At 43.0% G+C, this 19,372-nt stretch overlaps 1 protein-coding gene across 8 annotated transcripts in view; it reads left to right on the forward strand.

Annotated features, from left to right (window-relative positions):
- The window catches only part of ATAD3A (ATPase family AAA domain containing 3A), a 36,719-nt gene that overhangs the window by 9,255 nt on the left and 8,092 nt on the right, over positions 1-19,372 (forward strand). For 7 of the 8 annotated variants that reach the window (XM_009646775.2, XM_035902135.1, XM_035902136.1 and 4 more), the window contains exons 7-14: positions 1,038-1,193; positions 1,425-1,481; positions 2,404-2,529; positions 4,705-4,829; positions 7,275-7,326; positions 8,238-8,296; positions 11,854-12,021; positions 12,610-12,718. In XM_009646775.2, coding sequence (XP_009645070.1) covers positions 1,038-1,193; positions 1,425-1,481; positions 2,404-2,529; positions 4,705-4,829; positions 7,275-7,326; positions 8,238-8,296; positions 11,854-12,021; positions 12,610-12,718 — 852 coding nt within the window. Of the gene's footprint in view, positions 1-1,037; positions 1,194-1,424; positions 1,482-2,403; positions 2,530-4,704; positions 4,830-7,274; positions 7,327-8,237; positions 8,297-11,853; positions 12,022-12,609; positions 12,719-15,808; positions 16,224-19,372 lie in introns of those variants that run through there. The other variant, XM_035902139.1, reaches the window with a different exon arrangement.

The following is a 19,372-nucleotide window of genomic DNA, read 5'->3' on the forward strand; positions in this document are numbered from 1 at the left end:
GCAACTGTAAACCACAGAGAAGCCTGGAGTCTTTCTGCTTCACTGGCAGATTGGTGGGAATGTCTCGTGTTCTGGGGTTTCTGAAAGAACAGTCTCTAATGCTGTGATGGTAATTCCTGTGATTTTTGCCTTTGAAGCTCCTCTTGAGTACCTATTTTCCTGTTGTGTTGGGTCTGGCATGACTGTTCACCTTTAGCGAGTGTACCCTGGCCAGTCCTTTTTGTTCCCTGCTGTGTGCTTCACTGGCAGATTGGTGGGAATGTCTCGTGTTCTGGGGTTTCTGAAAGAACAGTCTCTAATGCTGTGATGGTAATTCCTGTGATTTTTGCCTTTGAAGCTCCTCTTGAGTACCTATTTTCCTGTTGTGTTGGGTCTGGCATGACTGTTCACCTTTAGCGAGTGTACCCTGGCCAGTCCTTTTTGTTCCCTGCTGTGTACGGCCTTGGTAGCAGCCACAACTCAGATGTTTGTCTTGACATCCTTAATTTGACATACGTGCTGAGGGGTAGTCTGGCAGACAGTACGTGGTTGATGTGGGCTTATTCTTAACTGCCTGCACAGAATACCTGGAAAAAAATAAACCAAACCAGACCCCTTTCCCAGTGTGCTTTTGTTAATAACACTGGAAGCTAAAGCTTCAGCATCATGGGAGATACTGCTTTCTCATAGGAGGCTTGTACCTCTGGCTTGTAGCAAAGCCTGATGGCTGTTTGTCTTAATACATACTCTACTCAGTTAAAAGTCTGAAAAGCCACACACATTTTGAGCAGGGAGTACACCCTTCTGGACACATGACTACATGCATTACTTGTGCTTCCTCTGCCTTTCACACTGCAAGATGCAAGAGTGCTAAATGCCCTAGGAATAGGGAGTGTGAGACCTTCACTGTCTGAACAGGGATAAAACATCTTACCAGAAACAAACCCCTATCGGTCAGCATTTGTCCTGAATTTTAATTCCCCACCACAGATCATGCTACACGCGATAGCGTTGCCTTGCCAAGTGTTTTTCCTCATCCTTTCCCCTTTTCTTTGCAGGTGGCAGGCCTAACCCTGCTGGCAGTGGGTGTTTACTCTGCCAAGAATGCCACGGCAGTAGCAGGGCGGTACATAGAAGCACGTTTGGGCAAACCATCTCTGGTGAGAGAAACCTCACGCATTACTGTGCTGGAGGCACTGAAGCATCCTATCAAGGTAAAGTTTAGTTTTGTTAGTGTGTTGCACTCAGCCATGAGGATGCAAAACTCCTTTTGCGGCTCTTTGTGTCAGGCAGGGAGCTGTTGAAGAGTCTGTGAATAAATATAGTCTTAGAGATAGCGTAGGTGGGCTGAGCTCATTGTCATTTCATACGACCTTTTTGTCCAGGTGCGTTGTCAAAACTGTGGTTGATCTCTACATGTCAGTAATTGAATTTGTCCTCTTTAGGTTGGTAAGCGTCTCACCAGCAAGGCTCAGGATGCTCTTGAAGGAGTTGTTCTCAGTGTGAGTACTCTGTTTTGCTATCTTGGCTTGTGAGGGATGCTTTTGGAATCTAAATAAGAACGGCTGTTTCCTTACGCTGACTTCAAAAGCTGTAATTCCAGTAATTCTGGAGACATAGCACCCTTGGGGCACTGAAACCGTAAATAAGCTCCTGTGTTCAGTGTGACATGCATTAAGCACTCTGTTAACCTTTTTTCCTCTGTGCGAAGCAGTTGGAAGTCTTCGTTCAGCCCTTGCCCTGCTGTAGTTTTTCTCTGTAGTCAGCGTGTTAATATACAGAGTTCCACTTGGCTCATCTAATCTGTTAAGGATTGCTGAACCTAGATCTGCTTGTAGGCCAAAAGGCCAAAGAAGCATATGCGTTTGCCCATCTTGTGAATGGTTGTTAATTTGCTAATTAGGGCTGCTTCTGTATATTTGCTTCTGAATTTGATTCCTGGATAGCAGGCAAATTTATGTGCTTCTTGAAGCTGCTGAGAGAAAATGCTCCTGCAAGAATAGCTTTCTCCCAATATCTCTACAAATGCAGTAATAAGTACAAACATGAATGTTTATGACTTCTATGAAAGAATCAGTACTGCAAAGAGTTGCTTATGTTATGACATATCCCTCCCAGGGTATCCACTATGAAGTGAATATTCAGGTGCTATCAGTTCTTACAGTAGTTACTGCACTGCTTCCTGCACTGCTGCTTTTTCTTGTAAAAGAATTATAGCCAAGTGGACAGAACTTTAAATTGAGTAAAGCCTGACGCAGAAGGGGAAATGACCCTGGTCTGAAGCAGTAAGCAGCTGAAGTTAAGACTCTAAAGCTTGAGACTGTAGAAAGTGCTGCGTACTTCTTGCTGGTACCGATCTGTGAAGCTGATAGATGCAGGTCTCTTGGTACTTTCTGTTCCTTAAGTTTAACCCTTTTCTTGCAGCCACAGTTGGAAGCACGTGTGAGAGACATTGCCATAGCAACAAGAAATACAAAAAAGAACAAAAGCCTATACAGGAATATTCTTATGTATGGTCCCCCTGGCACTGGAAAGACGCTCTTTGCCAAGGTAAAACCCTGCCAAGATTCTGACAACCTGCATGTTGCAGGGTGCTCTGAAAACTGCAGACTCTAAGCACCCTCCCTAGTCTGAAATGTATTGCTGCATAAACGTTATGTTCATGTGTCTCTGTTGGGAAGGGAGGAAAGGGCATCCAGCCTGCTTCAACTCTAAATTGGTACAGTTGCTTGGGTTCTAGGGCTAAATGTAGGCAGAAGAGCCCTTCCATCTGAAAGAGGCACTTTGCAACTGTGACTTGTGAAATCCCAACACCAGCCTGGTGTCTCATTTCCACCTATGTTGATTTTATGCACTTGCCTAAATAGGGTCTTTCCTGCTGTTGCTTAATTAATCCCAGAGCAGAGAAAAGATAGGTATGGCTTCACTGTGCATGTGCACTACCAGAGTGGTTTTTGCATGGATTTGAATTGGGATTTGATTTCATGTACTTTTTTTAACAGTGGCAGGTTTGATGTGCTGGTGCAAGTTAATTTTTTTCTCTATCAATACATTAAACCCATATCCCAATAGTTTTTTGCAGTCTGCTCTCAGTGTGCCACCTAGTTTGGATTTCTAAAGCCAGTAGAGAGGGACAGGTCTAGGAAATGGCAACAGCAGCATAAGGAGAAGAGAGAAGTGTAAGAGCCAAGAGAAGTGATTGGCAGTGAAGGAAGGAGAAGAAGCTGACTGTTTTCTGAGCTGTGACTTTTGCACTTGGGTTAATGTCAGTGACAATACAGATTGCTATTATTGCTGTTCCAAAAAGGCAACATGTCCTAGTGTGGTGGCCTTGTCTGATCCCTGCAGGGCAAAGACATGTATGAGTCTGTGGTGGTAAGTAGTAATGCTACGTGACAGGGTTCTTGAGCCTGATGTAAACACACTTGGATGCAACTGTCAAAGCTTCCAGCTTTGTTGGACTGGTACAAAACACTAAACATCAGTAGCAGGAACTCAGTGGTTTTAAGGGGCAGAGCAAAGCTTTTTTTCCAGCCTCCTGCTGCACAGCAGATAACTGGTTGGATTCAGCTAAGCGTGTTTTGCTGGGGCTGTTGCTGATCTGCTTGGCTCGACTTGTTCATTTTAACCTTCACATGACTTTTCCTTTACTCAGCAGAACTGGATAACCAGGTCTGGGTCCACTAATGGTATGTTAACACAGCCTGCTGTCTCTCACTGTGGCAGGGCTCAATTGGTGGCTGCTTTGTGAACTGCTTTCTGAAATGGAGGAGACATCTTCCCGCTTATTAGCTTCAAATCCAAGCGAAGTCTGTTCTGTCAGATGCAGGTGTCTGTGGGCTCATTCACCGCTGAGATGTTGCAGCAAGATGGAGAGCAGGTTTAAGCTGGGAGCTTAATTGCAGTGTTATATAGTTCTTGGTAGACCTGTCTGGGCTGAAGTAGAGGGAAGCCTTGCCAAGGCTGTAATTCTGCCCCGCAGTGACATGACAGGCTAAGCAAACTTTGGTCAGTGCAAGCCATAGGCTCTTCTGATGTGCTTGGTTAATGTTGGATACATCCTGTCAAACTTGCTTTATGGATAGACTTGCATTTTCTGTCTCAGATAAAATCATAGAGGATTTATTTTTCCTTACCTGCAGGCTTAAGGGAGGTATTTCCAGCATGCCCCAGGAGCTTCATCAAAACCGTTTGCTCAGTAGCCACTGGACCAATGAATTGTTGCAGGCTTTAAAACGCAAAAGGAAAATTCTGTTATTTTGTCTGAATGCTTATTTGGTTCACTGACCATTTAATTCCAGGCTCTTAAATTTTTTTTCAGTGAATGTAATTTTGAGTTGGATTAGTTAAGCATCTAGTAGAGAACAGAATCCTGTTCTGCTGCACAGAGAAAGGAAGTTATAAACTAGATCATGAAGAAAACAGTGGAAGAAATAAACAGTACCCAAGTTAAAGATGAAGGTCTTAAGCACTCTCAGCAGTGTCTGCTAGCATTAAAATTTCGTGCATTGCCATAAGGCTGATCATCCATCTTTTGTTCCCATTCAGAGCAATGCTTAAAAGCTGCCCCTAAGTGACTATAGTAGTATTCTCTTCTCTAAGAGCATACTTACCCTCTGCAAATAAGCACACTGGTAGGACTAAACTACTTTTATTTCCCTCCTCATCTTCTGTGGACTTGCAGTGAAAGAGAGTGCTTAACTCCCTGGTTTTATTTCCTTCCAGAAATTAGCTGTGCACTCGGGCATGGATTATGCCATCATGACCGGTGGCGATGTTGCCCCCATGGGGCGGGAAGGAGTTACTGCCATGCATAAACTCTTCGACTGGGCAAACACCAGTAGGAGAGGGTAAGTAGAGGTTCCTCCGAGTCTTGAATTTGGTTTCTTGCTCAAAGAAACTTACTGCAACGATGTCATTGAGACCCCTGATCTCTGTTTGTTATTGCATGATACTCTTCCGCAGATGAGGTAGCACTGACCGGGCATAACATCTCCTAAAGTTTTCCTAGAATGGGTGAATTCTTGCTGCTTAGTAATACTTAAAAAGCTGAAAGCTTTTGCTCTTCTGCTCCTTCAAACCCTTCTTGTTTACTTCACGTTTCCCAGATCGGTCATAGCTTGGCTCTGCTGATCTCACCAGGCAGGTGATAGTGCCCACTTGAAGGCTGGGACACGTGTCTTTCGGAGTGATTAGGTTTCTGACAGTAGTTAGAAGACTTAGCACAAATGGATGTGTAACCAGGTGTTTACACTCTCTGCGTATTATGTTCCCTGTTGCAATTGCTCAGATTTTAGACTCTGATAGTGTTTGCATCCAGCTTCTTGTTTACTTTTGAGTGTCAAGCAGAAGTCACGAATTACAAGAAATGAAAGAGGATAAAGGGGAGACAGATGCTGAAGGCATTGACGTTAGATGGGTGTCAGAGTCACAAGCTGCTCTGCTTTTTCAGTCACCTTTAAAATCAAACTTTTATCTGCAGAAAAGCATTCATGTTGAGGCTAAACCTCGACTGATTTTGTAAGAGTATGTAGTTAATTTGTTCATACTAGTGTAAATGGATTTTTTTGCAGTCCAGAGGTAGCTAGGAGGTTGCTTGTCCAGCCAGGGTATTAAAATGCAATAGGGACCTTACAGTGGGTGTCAGTTTGGTTTCTTTGTGCTGTTTTGATTGCAGGTCTTCTATAAATGTGGCTAACGGGTGATTTATGTGTTCTCTGATTGTTTTAGATAGACATTATCTTGCAGTGTCTGTTTTAATCCTTGCTGCATTCATCATCTAAATGTTTCTATTTCCCCTTTAAAAAAAAAAAAACAAAACTTGCAGAGTAAATGCCCTAGGGATTTAAACTCTTTAAGCTTCTCCTACCCCGAGGAGCTATAGAAGGAAAGGTGTAAGAATTTAAGTGAGCTTAGAAAAAGAAGTTGGAGGAGAGATGAAGGTATTCAAGTAGATGAAGACTGCTGGATGCTTCTGCTAAAGAATTCTCTTTCAGAGCACTCCCTGGGTCTGAGTTTATTCTCTGTCCTGATAAAATCTTCTGCGTGTTTGAACTTCATAGGCTTCAGATAGCCATCGTATGAAAGTAGTGATCAGAGGTTACATGTGTCCATATGCATCAATATTCTAAGCCCAAGTAACATTCAAGTATTTAAGCAGGTGTATTGGGTTTGCATGGCAAGGTTTGGGGGGGTGGGGCTGCAGGGATGGCTTCTGTGAGAACCCACCACAGCAGATTTTATTCTGGATATCCGACCATGTTAGCTGTTAGTACTGTGTTGCCTTTATTAGCTGAAAGCCCTTGTGATAGAAGACACTTCTCTGCAGAGACTGTAGCTGAGAATATTTTTCAGAAAAACTGGAGTTGAATAAAAGATGTTAATAGGCCCTGAAATCCCTTGAAAGCAAGCTGGTTTTGAAGCTAGGCAAGAAGGTAATACAAGCTCTGACAGCTTTATGAGCAACTTGGTTCTGTTATTGATAAACATCTTTATACGCTTTGTCTCTTGGGAAGAGCACTACCCTTGGGTTATAAGTGAATTTATTTTTGTGAATTATTCATTGACTTTATTAATTCACTTCTCCACAGGTAGTAAAACCATTATATTATTGCTTGTGTGGTTTGGAAAGGGAAAACCCAACAAAATAACAAAGCAAGTTGCAGGGGAGGACTCTGTTTTCAGGTTTTCAGAATGGTATAAGGAAGAAAAATGGCAGGAAGATGCCAGTGTCACCAAGACTTCTTGTATGCTTGTGTACCTGTCTTGTACGCTTGCACACATTTCTCTAAATAGGCGGGAATGCTAAAATAAACACTCTCACAAATACTTGGGGAGCCAGGTCTGAATTTCAGAGATCTACTCCAACTTGGCAGTAATGTGCCAGCACTGCTAGATACAAGCCCATTGCCAAACCGTGCCCATGAAAACTCCCATCTGTATTTGAAAATCTGGAGGAAGTTAAGACCATGTGCCCTAAGAATTGCTTCTGTTCAAGCTGCTTCTGAACAGCAAGAAACAAAACTCCAGAGGCCTGCAGTCAGATTTATGGCCTAAGGTGTCTTAAGCTAATGCCTCTTTCTTCACTGTTGGGATGGGCCAAGCATATGCAATGTCAATGTTGCTGTAGCTTAGCTGAGAAATGTTACCTTAAGAAATGAATTTGCATGTATAATCCTTCAAGCTTAGAGGCAGTCACAGTTTATGGGTGCCGCGTAATGGGACAGGAGAATCCTTCAGCCATGTGAGCCTCACTTACCTGTCTCCTATTACTGTGTAGTGCTTTCCTTTTACAGCCTCTTGCTATTTGTGGATGAAGCGGATGCGTTTCTGCGGAAGAGGGCAACAGTAAGTACTTTGTCTGTTATCTGTGCATGCTGCAGAGTTAGTCAGCCAACAGCCTTCTTGTTTAACCTGATTAGCTAGCTGTAACAGGCAGAAGATTAAAACTGGCAGGTGCCTTACTACTCACCTAATTAAGTGATGCAGAGACAAGAAATTAGTGTCTTGCAGCTGAATGGAACAAGCATCTCAAGACTGACTTGAGAATTCCTTCCTGCAAAAGATGGGTGACATCATCTTTTTGGAGGTTTTGCAGGTGACTGGGCACTAGGAAGAAAAGAGGCATATCTTGAAAACAAGAGAAGATTGTTCACACTGCAGAGCTGGTACCCTGCAGTGTTTGGTTTTTGTCCCAACGGATATTTATCTTGGGACATTTTCATAACAGAACTACTTTTCACTGCATTAGCAAAGCTACACTAGCATCTTCCCCTGTACAAATGATTTATGTTTTCGAAGTAAGTCACCATATTGTACACTGAATCTGGACCTGCTACTTGAACCGCTATTGTCTATTTAAAGAGCTGTCCCTGGAAGATTACTTTGAATGTGTAAGGGAATTCTTTGCTGTGGCTTATTTTCTTGTAAGTATCTTACCGGACTTCCCAGTTAAAATAGTTTTCAGCAGGGAAAAGCCACCTGGGCCAGTGGTTAGAGCCTTGGGTTTGAGATCAAGAGACTCACTGAATGACTGTGAGTAAATACTTAATCTCTCTGCTGGATGTTTTAATTCCTAACCTTTTTCCTGGGTATATAAATTGATCCCTTTTTTTGCAAGGTATTAAAGTCCTTTGGATTCTACTGTAATGCAAATGCTTGATAATAACAGGAGTCACTTTGTCAATAATGCTGCTTAAGGCTGTGACCTGTCTTAGGTCCCCAAGCAGTTGATCTTCCTTTGGATTTCATCTTTGCAGGAGAAAATCAGTGAAGATCTCAGAGCAATCCTGCACAGAACAGGGCAGCACAGCAACAAGTAAGTATCCGGTTTCAGCTCTTATATCAGTTGATATTTCCCTGAATTGGGGAAAGTCTGTAAAGGCTCTGTGGTGTGCAAATGAAAGTTGGAAACGTATGATCTGTGCTACTAAGGGCTTGAAAAAAATCTGCCTAGGATAGCCCCTTTTCAGCATATATACTGAATGGAGCTTGGTCCTCCTTTACCTTTTCCTGGGACCTGGAAATTAGAATTCAGAAGGGCTGTACCCAGGGTAGAGATCAGTGCTTGTAAAAAGGATGTGTGTTTGGCATCTTGAACTGCCTTTCAGGACAAGACTTTCCCAGCTATGGTACATAGTGGTGAGCAGTTCCCTTTCACACGTCATCCATACTGTATGCAGCTCTCTTCCAGCACTCTAGGGAAATTCTTTCCTGAAAAGGGGTGGTATTTGAATATATTGATTGTCTTAATGAGTACATTCTCTTTCTTGATCAGCTGCTGTTGTTTAAACAAGGACAGTATTGGGCCTGTGAATATCAATATCGTAAAAAAGAATGCAAGCTTGATACTTGCTGGATGTTTTGTAATCCCTCCACAAATGCTTCAGCCTGTGCTTGTTGGAGCTGCTGTTCCTCTCCTGTGCTTTGGTGGCCTCGCTGTGCTGTGCATGTTTGTGTGGTGGGGGTGGGTTTGAAACTTGGAGGCAAATGAGGTTAAATCTGACCCCAGTTCTTTTGCATGAGCTGTCTGCTCAGTATGTCTGTGTGCAAAGTTGCACATAAACATAGGAATCCCAGAGCGGTTTCCTTCAGGGCTGCTAATAGATTTGCTAACCACAGATGATTGCAGGGCTGACTTGATAGATGTGTGCATGTGTATGGATTTCATTGCCCATCCATCCGTGCTCACTTTGTCCCATTACTGTTAACTTCCTGCAGAGCACTGCTTAATTTAACAAGAGCCATTTCTTGGCTGTCATAATAGACACATGGCCTTTCCTTGGCCTTTTTCAAATAATCTTTGATTTGATTTTTTTTTTTGTGTGTGTGTGTGTGTGAACTTAGTTGTTAAATTTCTTTTACAAAAAAAATTGAGCTAACAAGAAAAGTTGCCTCTGTCTATGTGGGAAGGTGAGTTTCTCAGTGATGAACTGCTCCCTTAGTAAGGTTGTAGTGAAACTCTTGTGATAGCAACCTCATGACATTGAAATAAATATTTTAGAAGGTCATTGTTTCAGGACAACAGCAGGGCATTCTCTGTCCCTGGGGTCTCTCTTGAACTTGCTAAAACCAATGCAGCTCTGATAGTTGTTTGCATGTAGCTTCTCTGTACCCTTCTCTGTCACAGCAAGGTGTCCTGGGAGGTGTGCCTTCCCAAAATGAGTAGATTGCTAGAAAGTAACGTGTTGGGCCTTCAAGAACCTTGCAAGATCCTTGGTTTTCTCTTTGGGAGGATAGCAAGTCTATTCTGAAATGATACATAGAATTGCTCTATAAATGCTAAGTTGAATATAATAATTATTAAATGATGTTGTGCTTGCTGTTTGCAAGAATAAATATAAAAAAAAAAAGATGTTGGCAAAATACATGTTCTGCAGGACCCAGAGCAAGTGGTGCTTAAGATAGAAATGCAATTTTCCAAGGTGAAAACTGTAAATATCCTGAGCTCCTAGGTGATCTCTAGAAATGTCTTTTGCCTTGTACATGCGAAGATGATAAAGATGTTTGGGTGGAACTGCAGAACTTTTAAGTATAATAGTGTGTATGTTTTAGCTTTAGATAGTTCCCCCTTTTTCTAGGAAATAGTCCTTTTCAGATAGTGATGTCTAATTGCTGTGGATCCAGCAAAGTTAATTTCAGATATCTGTGATGTCTAATTGCTGTGGATCCAGCAAAGTTATCTTTTTGACCAGATTTATAATTGCACTGTGGGCCAGTGACTGGCAGGGAGTGGTAAGGGGATGGTTCTTTCTTCTGATGTTAAACGGCCTTAGCAGAACTCTGGGCACACTGGTTTGGTGCTAGTGGGTGCTATGCCTCCACTCAAAACAGTTGGGCTGTCATTTTGTCAGATGTTGAATTCAACTCTAATTTAAACTCTGAGCCATTCTAGGAGACTGAACATGTCCTTGTGATTCACACACTGCTTTTTACTTCAGAGCAGCCTTATTGCTGCTTTGGGCAATAAGGAGTCCTGTATCCATCAATGGGAGTGCACGTAAATCTAGCTGGTTTGGCGAGACCCTGAGGGGTACAGTTACTTCACCAGTGAATTGTCACCAACATAACTGAGTATTGCGAATTGCTGGCTTAAACTTCCCAAAGAACTTTCTGTATGTTCTTGCTGGATAGCTGACTGTGCCTGCATCTCTTGCTTTTTTTGTATCATTTTCACGATAGAAATGAGCAAGGCCTGAATATCAGGTTGCACGTCGATCCTTTACCCAGGCTGTGTTTCTGCGGGGGTTTGGGGGAAGTCCTTGCTGATAGAAACGGAACCGTTTCATGCCTGTGTGGCTCTTGGGTTGGCAACGTTATCTTCAGAAATGACAGCAAAGAACGCAGCCCCCTGTAGACCAGGATTTAAATAGACTTCAAGAACGTCAATATTCCAATAGCTGTGGTTAAAAACCCATTTCAAATTATAATGCGCTATTAAGCTGGTAACATCAATTAAAGCATTAAAGTAGAATTGTCATGGGGAAGAAGCATCATTACAAAGGAAAAGAAAGGGCTTCTGGCTTCAAAGTGCAACAGGAGAGAGCAGGCCCTGGAAGCTGGCACATCTGTACCACGGAGCAGAGCTTGGTAACACAAAGCACCTTTGCTTTATGGTATCCATTGTGAATGCCTCTCTTTCTGCACATTTTAGACTTGGTAGGAGGAATGTGTTGCCAGACTTGCTTGAAGGAAACAAGTCAACTTTTACTAGCTGCTGAAGAATGACCTTCCTGTGCAGACCCAGCAGTGGTACGCTCCCCTTATTCTTGGGCCACGATGAGTCCAGTCGGTGCTCTGCAGCTCGTTGGGCTGGCTGAGGTTTCAGGAATGCTGTTGGCTTTCAGTTTGGCAGCTATTCATACCTTCAGAGCAGGACTAAGACAGCCCCTCGTGATTCTAGGGTGCTGTGCCGTTAGCAGCTTGAAGTCAGTTCCCCAAACTGGGATTTAAACTGGAGATATATGTGTGCCAGAGAACATCTCTCCATGTTGTCCAGCCTTGTTCCAAGGTTCCAGACTTGGAGCTCTCAAGGAGGTTGTACTCTTGCTAAAAATTTGTGATACTCCTAAATTGAGGGAGATTGTGGGTAAAGTGATAAATCAGGCTTCTATGGCAAGGACAGACTGGGGAAGACTGATATCGGAAGGCTAAGTACTGAGTTAAACGTGTTCCAGTTCTAAATAGCTTAAACTACACTGCATTTTAGAGCGTCGCTTGAGATGCTGTTACAGAGCTGTTTCTAAGGAACCTTCAGACATGTCAGGTGATGAAATGTCTTTGATACTGCCCATGGCAGTTCCCAATGTTCAGACTGGTTCACTGATTTTTATTTTTATGGGTTTTTCAGTCTTTCCTCTCTTGTCATACTTCCAGGTTTATGCTTGTTTTAGCAAGCAACCAGCCTGAGCAATTTGATTGGGCTATCAATGACCGAATAGATGAAATGGTGAACTTTGATCTGCCTCAGCTAGAAGAACGGGAGCGGCTTGTGAGAATGTATTTTGATAGGCATGTCTTGAAGCCAGCCACAGAGGGTAAACAGTGAGTATCTTTGCAGAACTTCCCACCCTATAGATTCTCTTTCTTTTACTGTTTTTCTTCATCTCGTTTTCTTTGTATTCTGTCACACTTTTTATAAACCCACTTTAAGCAAGTAGTACAGGTAAGAGTTGGAGACATGCCTCTTGCTATCCTGCTACAGGTAAGATGCCATCCTAGAATTTGATGCCGTGGTTTGTTGTGCCCTTAACATTTAGGAGACCAGTTACTGCGCTGGAGGCAATAATGCAAGTAGGAACACTGTTGGAACTCCTCATCCAAGCACTTGTCTTTGCTTGGCTTAACAGAGACAAATCAGGCCAAGTGACTCGTTTCTTTGGGCTGTGCAGTCTTGCACTTTTTTGGTCTTAATCCAGGTACGCATGTTTCTTTGTGCCACAAAATGGGGCTTTCTGGGCCCAGGAGAACAACTTCTGTACTCAGGCTGGATCTTTCTACAGAGATTGATCCGATCTGATCTTTGATTTCATTGTAAGTGTTGCTCTTTACAAAGCCTACCTCTGACTCCCTCATCCTCCTTTCCTGTCATGTGCCTACGTGTAAACTAATCCTTGTTCTTCTGCTTTTTAGACGTTTGAAACTGGCCCAGTTTGACTATGGGAAAAAGTGTTCGGAGATTGCCAGGTTGACGGAGGGCATGTCTGGCCGAGAGATCTCTCAGCTTGCTGTGGCATGGCAGGTAAGTAGAGCTTTTATCACTGGGCTGCTTGGTTTATTTTCCCATTCTGGAAGGCTTGAGTGTTTGATGTTGGAGTCTCAGATCTTGTCTCACTTTGGAAGTTTCATTATGTCCATACAGTAGTACTGGCATGCTGCTAGCTCTGGGGTGGGTGTCAGAATATCAGCGTAATTCCTCATCTCCTAGATAGGAACAGTTTTTATAACCAATAATGGGAAATCCCTTACTGAATTTAAGTAAAGGAAGTGAGTTAGGAATGGGTTTGGGCAAATCATGCTGGCCATTGCTCATGTTCCAGCTGAAGAAGCTCAGTAGAAGAGACGCCTAATGTGTTGCTTATAGGTATGACAGCATTAGGACACTAAAACACCCTTCTGCCCTACTTTGTTCCAAACGCATTTTTAGTGCAACTTGAGTAATTGGAGAAACAAAACTAACTGGAAAATGGAGCTGAAAAGACTAGGTACTTCTACATGCGTGGTTCCTATATAGAAATAAGAAATGCAATCACTTTGAGGGCAATTGTTCCTGTGTTCAACAACCTCTAGCACTTTTTTTTTAATCAGGCTTTCACCTTGTTTTGTCACAGCTGCCAGTTTCTTACTGGATTGTGTATTTTTATAAACTAATCTAGTAATATCAATTTAAGGAACATGCTCCAAATTATATGTCGTGTAACTTACTAATGTCGGCTTCCTTTCAGGTGTTGTAAAAACAAAGTTGTGTTGGGTTTTTAATTTAGTTTAGCAGTTCACAAACATTTTACAAAGTTTGTGCATTTCATTCCTCCTCCTACTGTTCTTCCACCTTTTAAGGTACGGAAAGTATTTATCCTTTCTAATCCATTTAACTGCAGTAGTCATGAGCTGAGGTCCAAAGCAGCCATTTGAATGCTGTTAGTCCTTGTTTTATTCTTTGTATGTTACCACACAGCTGGTTAACTTTACTACGCGAATTTTGTATTATTGAAACATTTCAAAATGTGTGCTGTCATCTGGAAATTTATACAAAGCTTTATTTTTAATTTGTGTCTGTTCTCTAACTGCCTGAAAACATACCAGCTTAGCATTACCAGTTCGGTCAGGAAGCTTAGCAAGATGTTTGACAAGTGTTTGAAATTCAGAGAGAATAGTGCATATTGGTGGGAGTTCGGTGGCCTGCCATGGTGTCCAGTTGTTCAGACACCCCTCTGGAGAGCTGACAGGTTGAGGGAAAGACTGGAATCTTGGGCCATTCTGCCTTTCACAGAGACAGTAGATCACGGCTTAACTTCTTCCAAGCACAGCTATGCTTTTTGTGGGCTTCTGATTTTGAAACCCAGGATGAAGACCTAGGGTGTTTGTCTTAAACTGAGTGACGGTGATGTGGGAGAGAAAGACCGCTAATTGTCATAGAAGTTCTTTATTTCTCTTTGTCTAGAAGAGAACCCCTATGTGAAAGGCTTTGCTGCAAGGCATTTCTTGTAATAAAAAGTTGTGATAAATGATCCTTTGCGTTTTATCAGCTTTGCTTTTTATCACCCCTTATCTCCTAGCTTGTCATTACTTCCCGGGAATGACCTTAGCTTTTATCATTTATCCTTTAAGTGATCTTGAAGGAAGGGAAAGGTGGGGGCGACTAATTCCTTAGTGTTGTCCTGATCACTTTTTTTAAAAAGTACTTCATAGCACCAGAACTATTAATGAGGTTCTATGTAGAATTGCAGCAGGAGGTTATGTTCCTCTCTCCTGTTATAAAACAAAGGGCTTTAAAAAAAAAGATGCAGGAGAGGGTGGACAAAAAGACAGGAATCGTTTTGATGTAGAAGCCGCAAGAAGCTTCATCTGTGTCAGAATCAAAGTTGTTGGTGTTCTGGAACAAGGGACTTCGTATCTTATCCCTTGATCAAGAAAGGAAGCGTGATGTGTCACGGGTCAGCATTAAAGTGGCACAGGCTTTCTGCAGCGAGTGGCTTAGACACGTGGACTTCTTTCCTCAGGAGGTGGCTGGGTGGATACAGTCCGCTAGCGGGCTTGCGAGGGCATCCAAAAAGGGGTAAGATTTCAGTCTTGAACACTGCCCTGGGAGCTGCCTGCCAGAGCTGTTGATCCTAAATGCTACCGCAGGGTTCTTTTTCAGTCACTGAATCAAGGAATTTGAAGCTGTGACTGACTGGAGCTGGACCAGAGCTTTACAGAAGGCTGCATTTATGCCAGGTTTGGCCCGCTGACTTTTGACCATGGCAAGACTTGTTAACATCTGCCTTTGGTTGGGACTACGTAAAGTATTAAGGGTATGGCACTTCAGTAGCTGTGGTTAAAAGCCTCTTGGTTAGCAGGTGTTTCAAGTACTCTTAACCCAAGTTGATCTCTTGAATGGTATCAGTATTTTGGGGCCTGGGTCAGTGCTAGCAGGTAGCTTGTTATAGGTAGCTTTGTAGCTGATCTAACTCTTCTATCAGGGAAGGATGAAGGCTGCAGTTTGATAAACACTTCTGACAGTGTTACTCCTGCTTCATATTCCTGCCTTCCTGCTATCCTTTCTGTTGTGCTGGTACACCTCTTTGTACAACTGTACCATGAACTGGGTCAGGGAGCTGATCAGAATTAAAAATAGCTTGGCAAGGCAAGCTAACTGCACAGCTACATTGCTGTCCTGGAGCAGCTGAGGGGGTGGATCGAGGTAGGTAGGGGCGATATGAACCAGCATAACCAGCTCAAGAAAATGCTTATCCAACTTTTCCTGAGCTGGATGTAACAGCTGTAAGGTGGTTGTATACTGCAGGTAGGACTGACTCTTGAACTGGTGGTCTTTTAAACTCCCGTATGACCGAATTTGTGATTCAAGATGCTGCATGCCAAAGATGGTTGATGTGGGAAATAACCTGATGTGAGCAGCACCTTTATGAATACACACTTGCATTTTAGTCAGCTTGCAAGCTACAGTTTTGTCCGCCTTGGATGTGCAGAGCAATAAGAACAGTACAAAAGGGCTTAACCTGAGGATTTAGGGAGCCTCTTCTGTGACTCTAGTTGAGGTGAACACCTGGATTTCCTATTCAGTTCCCTACTTGCAATTGCTTTTTTTTTTCTCCCCCCTTTCCACACAAAGTGTTAGGTCAAGTTAACAAGGCAGGAAGAGTTTGAGATGCTGTACAAGTTGAGAAGATGAAGGGCAGGAAGAGCCAAGAAAAGTGGAAAAACAAGGTCTCAACAGTTCTGTTTCTGATCTTAGTAACACCTTATAGAGCTGGTAAACAGCAGATGTCGTGAGCCTAGTGCTCTTTCTGAAGTCCTCACAGCAGACTTAAAACAACTATGTCTTGAGACATTTAAGCTTTTCTAGATGGGTTCATCACAACAGCTGCTGAAATGCAATATGCCTAAGGTCTCCGTTTTAATAAATAAATAAATTCAATTGACCCATTCTGGGGAAGATTACAGCACAAAGCCCTAGTGAAAACTGCTGGTTGTGAATATTGGAGCACAGAGCTGGATGGGAGCATTTCGTTTGCCTTTTGTTTTCAGCTCTTTTGCATAGTGCCCTGATGTGACCTGGAGATAATCCTCAAAGTGTAAGCTTAATTGCAATATGCCTGTCACTTAATTCACCTCAGATTTGTGTATATATATTTTCTTAATTAGTTTATTCCTCCAGCAGTCATTTGCAGTGTTGCTGTCTGTATGCATTCTACCTCTGTAGACATAGAATCATAGAAACATCTAGGTTGGAAAGACCTTTAAGATCATCAAGACCAACATGTCTTGGAACAAAACTTCAACCAGTGCTTGGACAACAGAGACAAACGCAGAGGGAGCAGAATGGCAGGCTTCATCTATTTCATAGGGTCTGTCCTACTACCTCAAGCTGACTGAAGCCTCATTGCTTGCAATTCTAGTCCTAACCTCTACGTGATAAAACTTAAATCAAATCACCCATGAAGCACAGGTAGTACTAGGAAAGGCAGTGAGGAATCTGCATGGCTGCTACTGCTTCCATTCCTGAATCTGCAGAAGTGCTGAATTAAATGGATGGGGAGCACAGGAATACTTTTATCATGGACCTGATGGAGTTTTGAGATGCCGGGATCCTCATCAGCTCTATGTAGCTTGCCTGGGGTCATCTCCCATGGCCAGAACTGAACCTCAAGAGATGGTTTGGGGAAAAGTGAAGTTCTGAAGCAGTAGGAGGAGAAACCATCGTACCTGTCAGCTCTTACCGAGAATAACTTACCATGGCAGCATATGGCCACTCTGCTGTCCCGTGGCCTCGCAGTCATTTCCCAGGAAGGTATTTTTGGAGTGCTCTGCCAATACTGCTTTTAACAGAAACCTCTCAGTTAAACTAGAAGCAATAGCTGCAGCTTTTGTATGCTTAATTCTGCTATATGCTGGGCTTGAATTGATTGGCTGTCATTTACATGAAGATCTAGTTCACTGATGTTTCAGGCTGGCTCAGTTTGTCCTGAATTTACCAAACAAAAAAAGTAAGATACAGAAAAGCAGAGGGTGTAACCTTTAGCGCTGGGAAGAATATTGCTGTCTGGCACAGCTAATAGTCTGCGTGCTAGAAATCCATTTTAATCTCTTGTGCAGAAGAGTGAGCACTCCCTTTTGCCCTTGTGCTTTTCCGTTCCCCCCTATCTAATCCTTTGTGAATATGGCATGGATTAGATGCATTTACTCACTTAAAATTCCCCTCAGATCTGTTTATAGTAATGTGCAGACTTTCTAGTTCTGCACCCTCTACTTAAACCCATTGATAGACTTCAGATAAAATGTAAAAAAGCAGCCTTTCATTATTCCAAACAGAGATCTCTGGGAAATTGTTTTGGCAACACATTAAGAGAATTCCCAGGAGTTTTATGTCCCAGTGTTAACGATAGAGGTGAGCTTTCTGTCATCTCCTTGCCTTTTGTGCCACTGGCATAAATGCCTTTTTGCTCTTTGAACCATGTTTATATTAAAAAAAAAAAAATCATCCGCCTGACCAAATTATGGGAAGAATTTAATGTTTCTATAGTGGTCTGTGCTTATAGGTAAAGGAGGAGGGGGAGCTTGTGTGTTTGAGGTTTTTTTGAGCAGGCTGTTTTTATTATAAATGTGATTCAAAGGGTACAATTTAGTTTGGCCAAAATAAACCATGGTTCTTGGCTGAAATGAAACATTAGGTTATCTAGGCTAGACTTGTCGTACAGCTTCCTTCCCCCCCCCTCCCCAAATTCTTTGTTTTCAGATTATTTCATAACTGGATTTGAGTTCTAAGACATGAATAGTTGCACTGGAGAAAATGGGGTTAAATTTTTGTCCATGCAGAAGGCAGAGGTATGAATATAAATGAAGCTCGGTACCGGTTTTGTGTGTGTGCAAGCTACTCCCAGAAGGGACAGCTGCTTCTCCCATTTGCTTTCTTGACAGCCAGGGCCTGAGGCTTTCTATAAATAGAAAGTCATTGAGAAAATCAACAGAGCGTGAACTGCACAGCTTTGCAGGAGTTTCCACCCTTGAATTTATGGGCTATGCAGTGGCGGGGAGGAAGGGAAGACATCCCCTCTGTTCTGGGGAGGCAGATAACGCGCATCCCAGGAAAGCACTTAACTTCATTTTAAAACACCGGATCCTCCTGGCTGGAGGGCTGCATTGACGAAAGGGTGCTGGCTCCTTTTTTGTTTAATCCCCCACGCCTGTACAGGTTATGGAAGCTGTGCTGCTCTTCTCCTGGTGTTTGTGGGAAGTAACTGCATCATTGTGTCCAGGATGCCTCCTGCTCTCTTGCTGAATACAGAGCACAAGCGCCTTTATGCAAAGGGAATTCTCTATTTGCAGACCTCCTGTTTCTCCGCATTCCTTGCTTGCGGCCAGTATTTACTCCTGACTCGAAGTATGAGCATTAGCCTAACTTGTCACTTCTGCCTTAAGGAAGGATTACAAAGGTTTTGCACGGGGAAGGATCTGTTTTGGTGCTTCTTGCAGTAAAAACCAGCTCTGTGGTTACACGTAGTTTGTGCAGTGAGACCTCTGGTGATCTAACCAGTTCCCCCAAAAGGGCCACCAAGCAAGGACTGGGAAGCAGGCTAGAGGAGGCTGAAAACCAGCTTGGGTAACCTTCTGCTTATTTCCTGAAATAATTATTCCTGCAGTGAGGTAGCAGTGATCTAATAGGCGGGTATCATCTACTGTACTGGGGTGGTCAGTGCTGCGATGATACCAGCGCAACAGCTTACTCCAGGCTTTGTTTTCTCTCCCATCTACATCCTTGTACAGTGGGTGCATAAAATGGTCACACTGTAATTTCCTTCTGTGATGCTTTTGCAGTAAAATCTCATTGCTTGGTACAATTGATGGTTTGTACTGTTAATGATTTATGGAGCCTGTACCTAATACCTTAGAAGCTTCAGCCTGTCATGAAAGCCAAAGTTTATACGCCCAGCTGGGATCATGGGGAATGCCCTGCAGACAGAAGGGCTGGCATGAGACAATCCATGATGTGATAGCTCTGTGGAAGGAAGGAGATCTTTGGAGCTATTGGGGGCAGGCAGTGTGGATGTGAGAATCTGGAGGGGGTCTCACCCTGATTTGTGTCAGGCTCCCTCGCTGCCATAGCTGTGCGAGGATCCACGGTGCTGAGTCGTTTGCAGGAGCGCTGCATGGGGAGTAACTAGATTTAGAAATCTGT

The sequence above is a fragment of the Egretta garzetta genome, unplaced genomic scaffold, assembly GCF_000687185.1.
Source record: "Egretta garzetta isolate BGI_Z169 unplaced genomic scaffold, ASM68718v1 scaffold29, whole genome shotgun sequence".
NCBI lineage: Eukaryota > Metazoa > Chordata > Aves > Pelecaniformes > Ardeidae > Egretta > Egretta garzetta.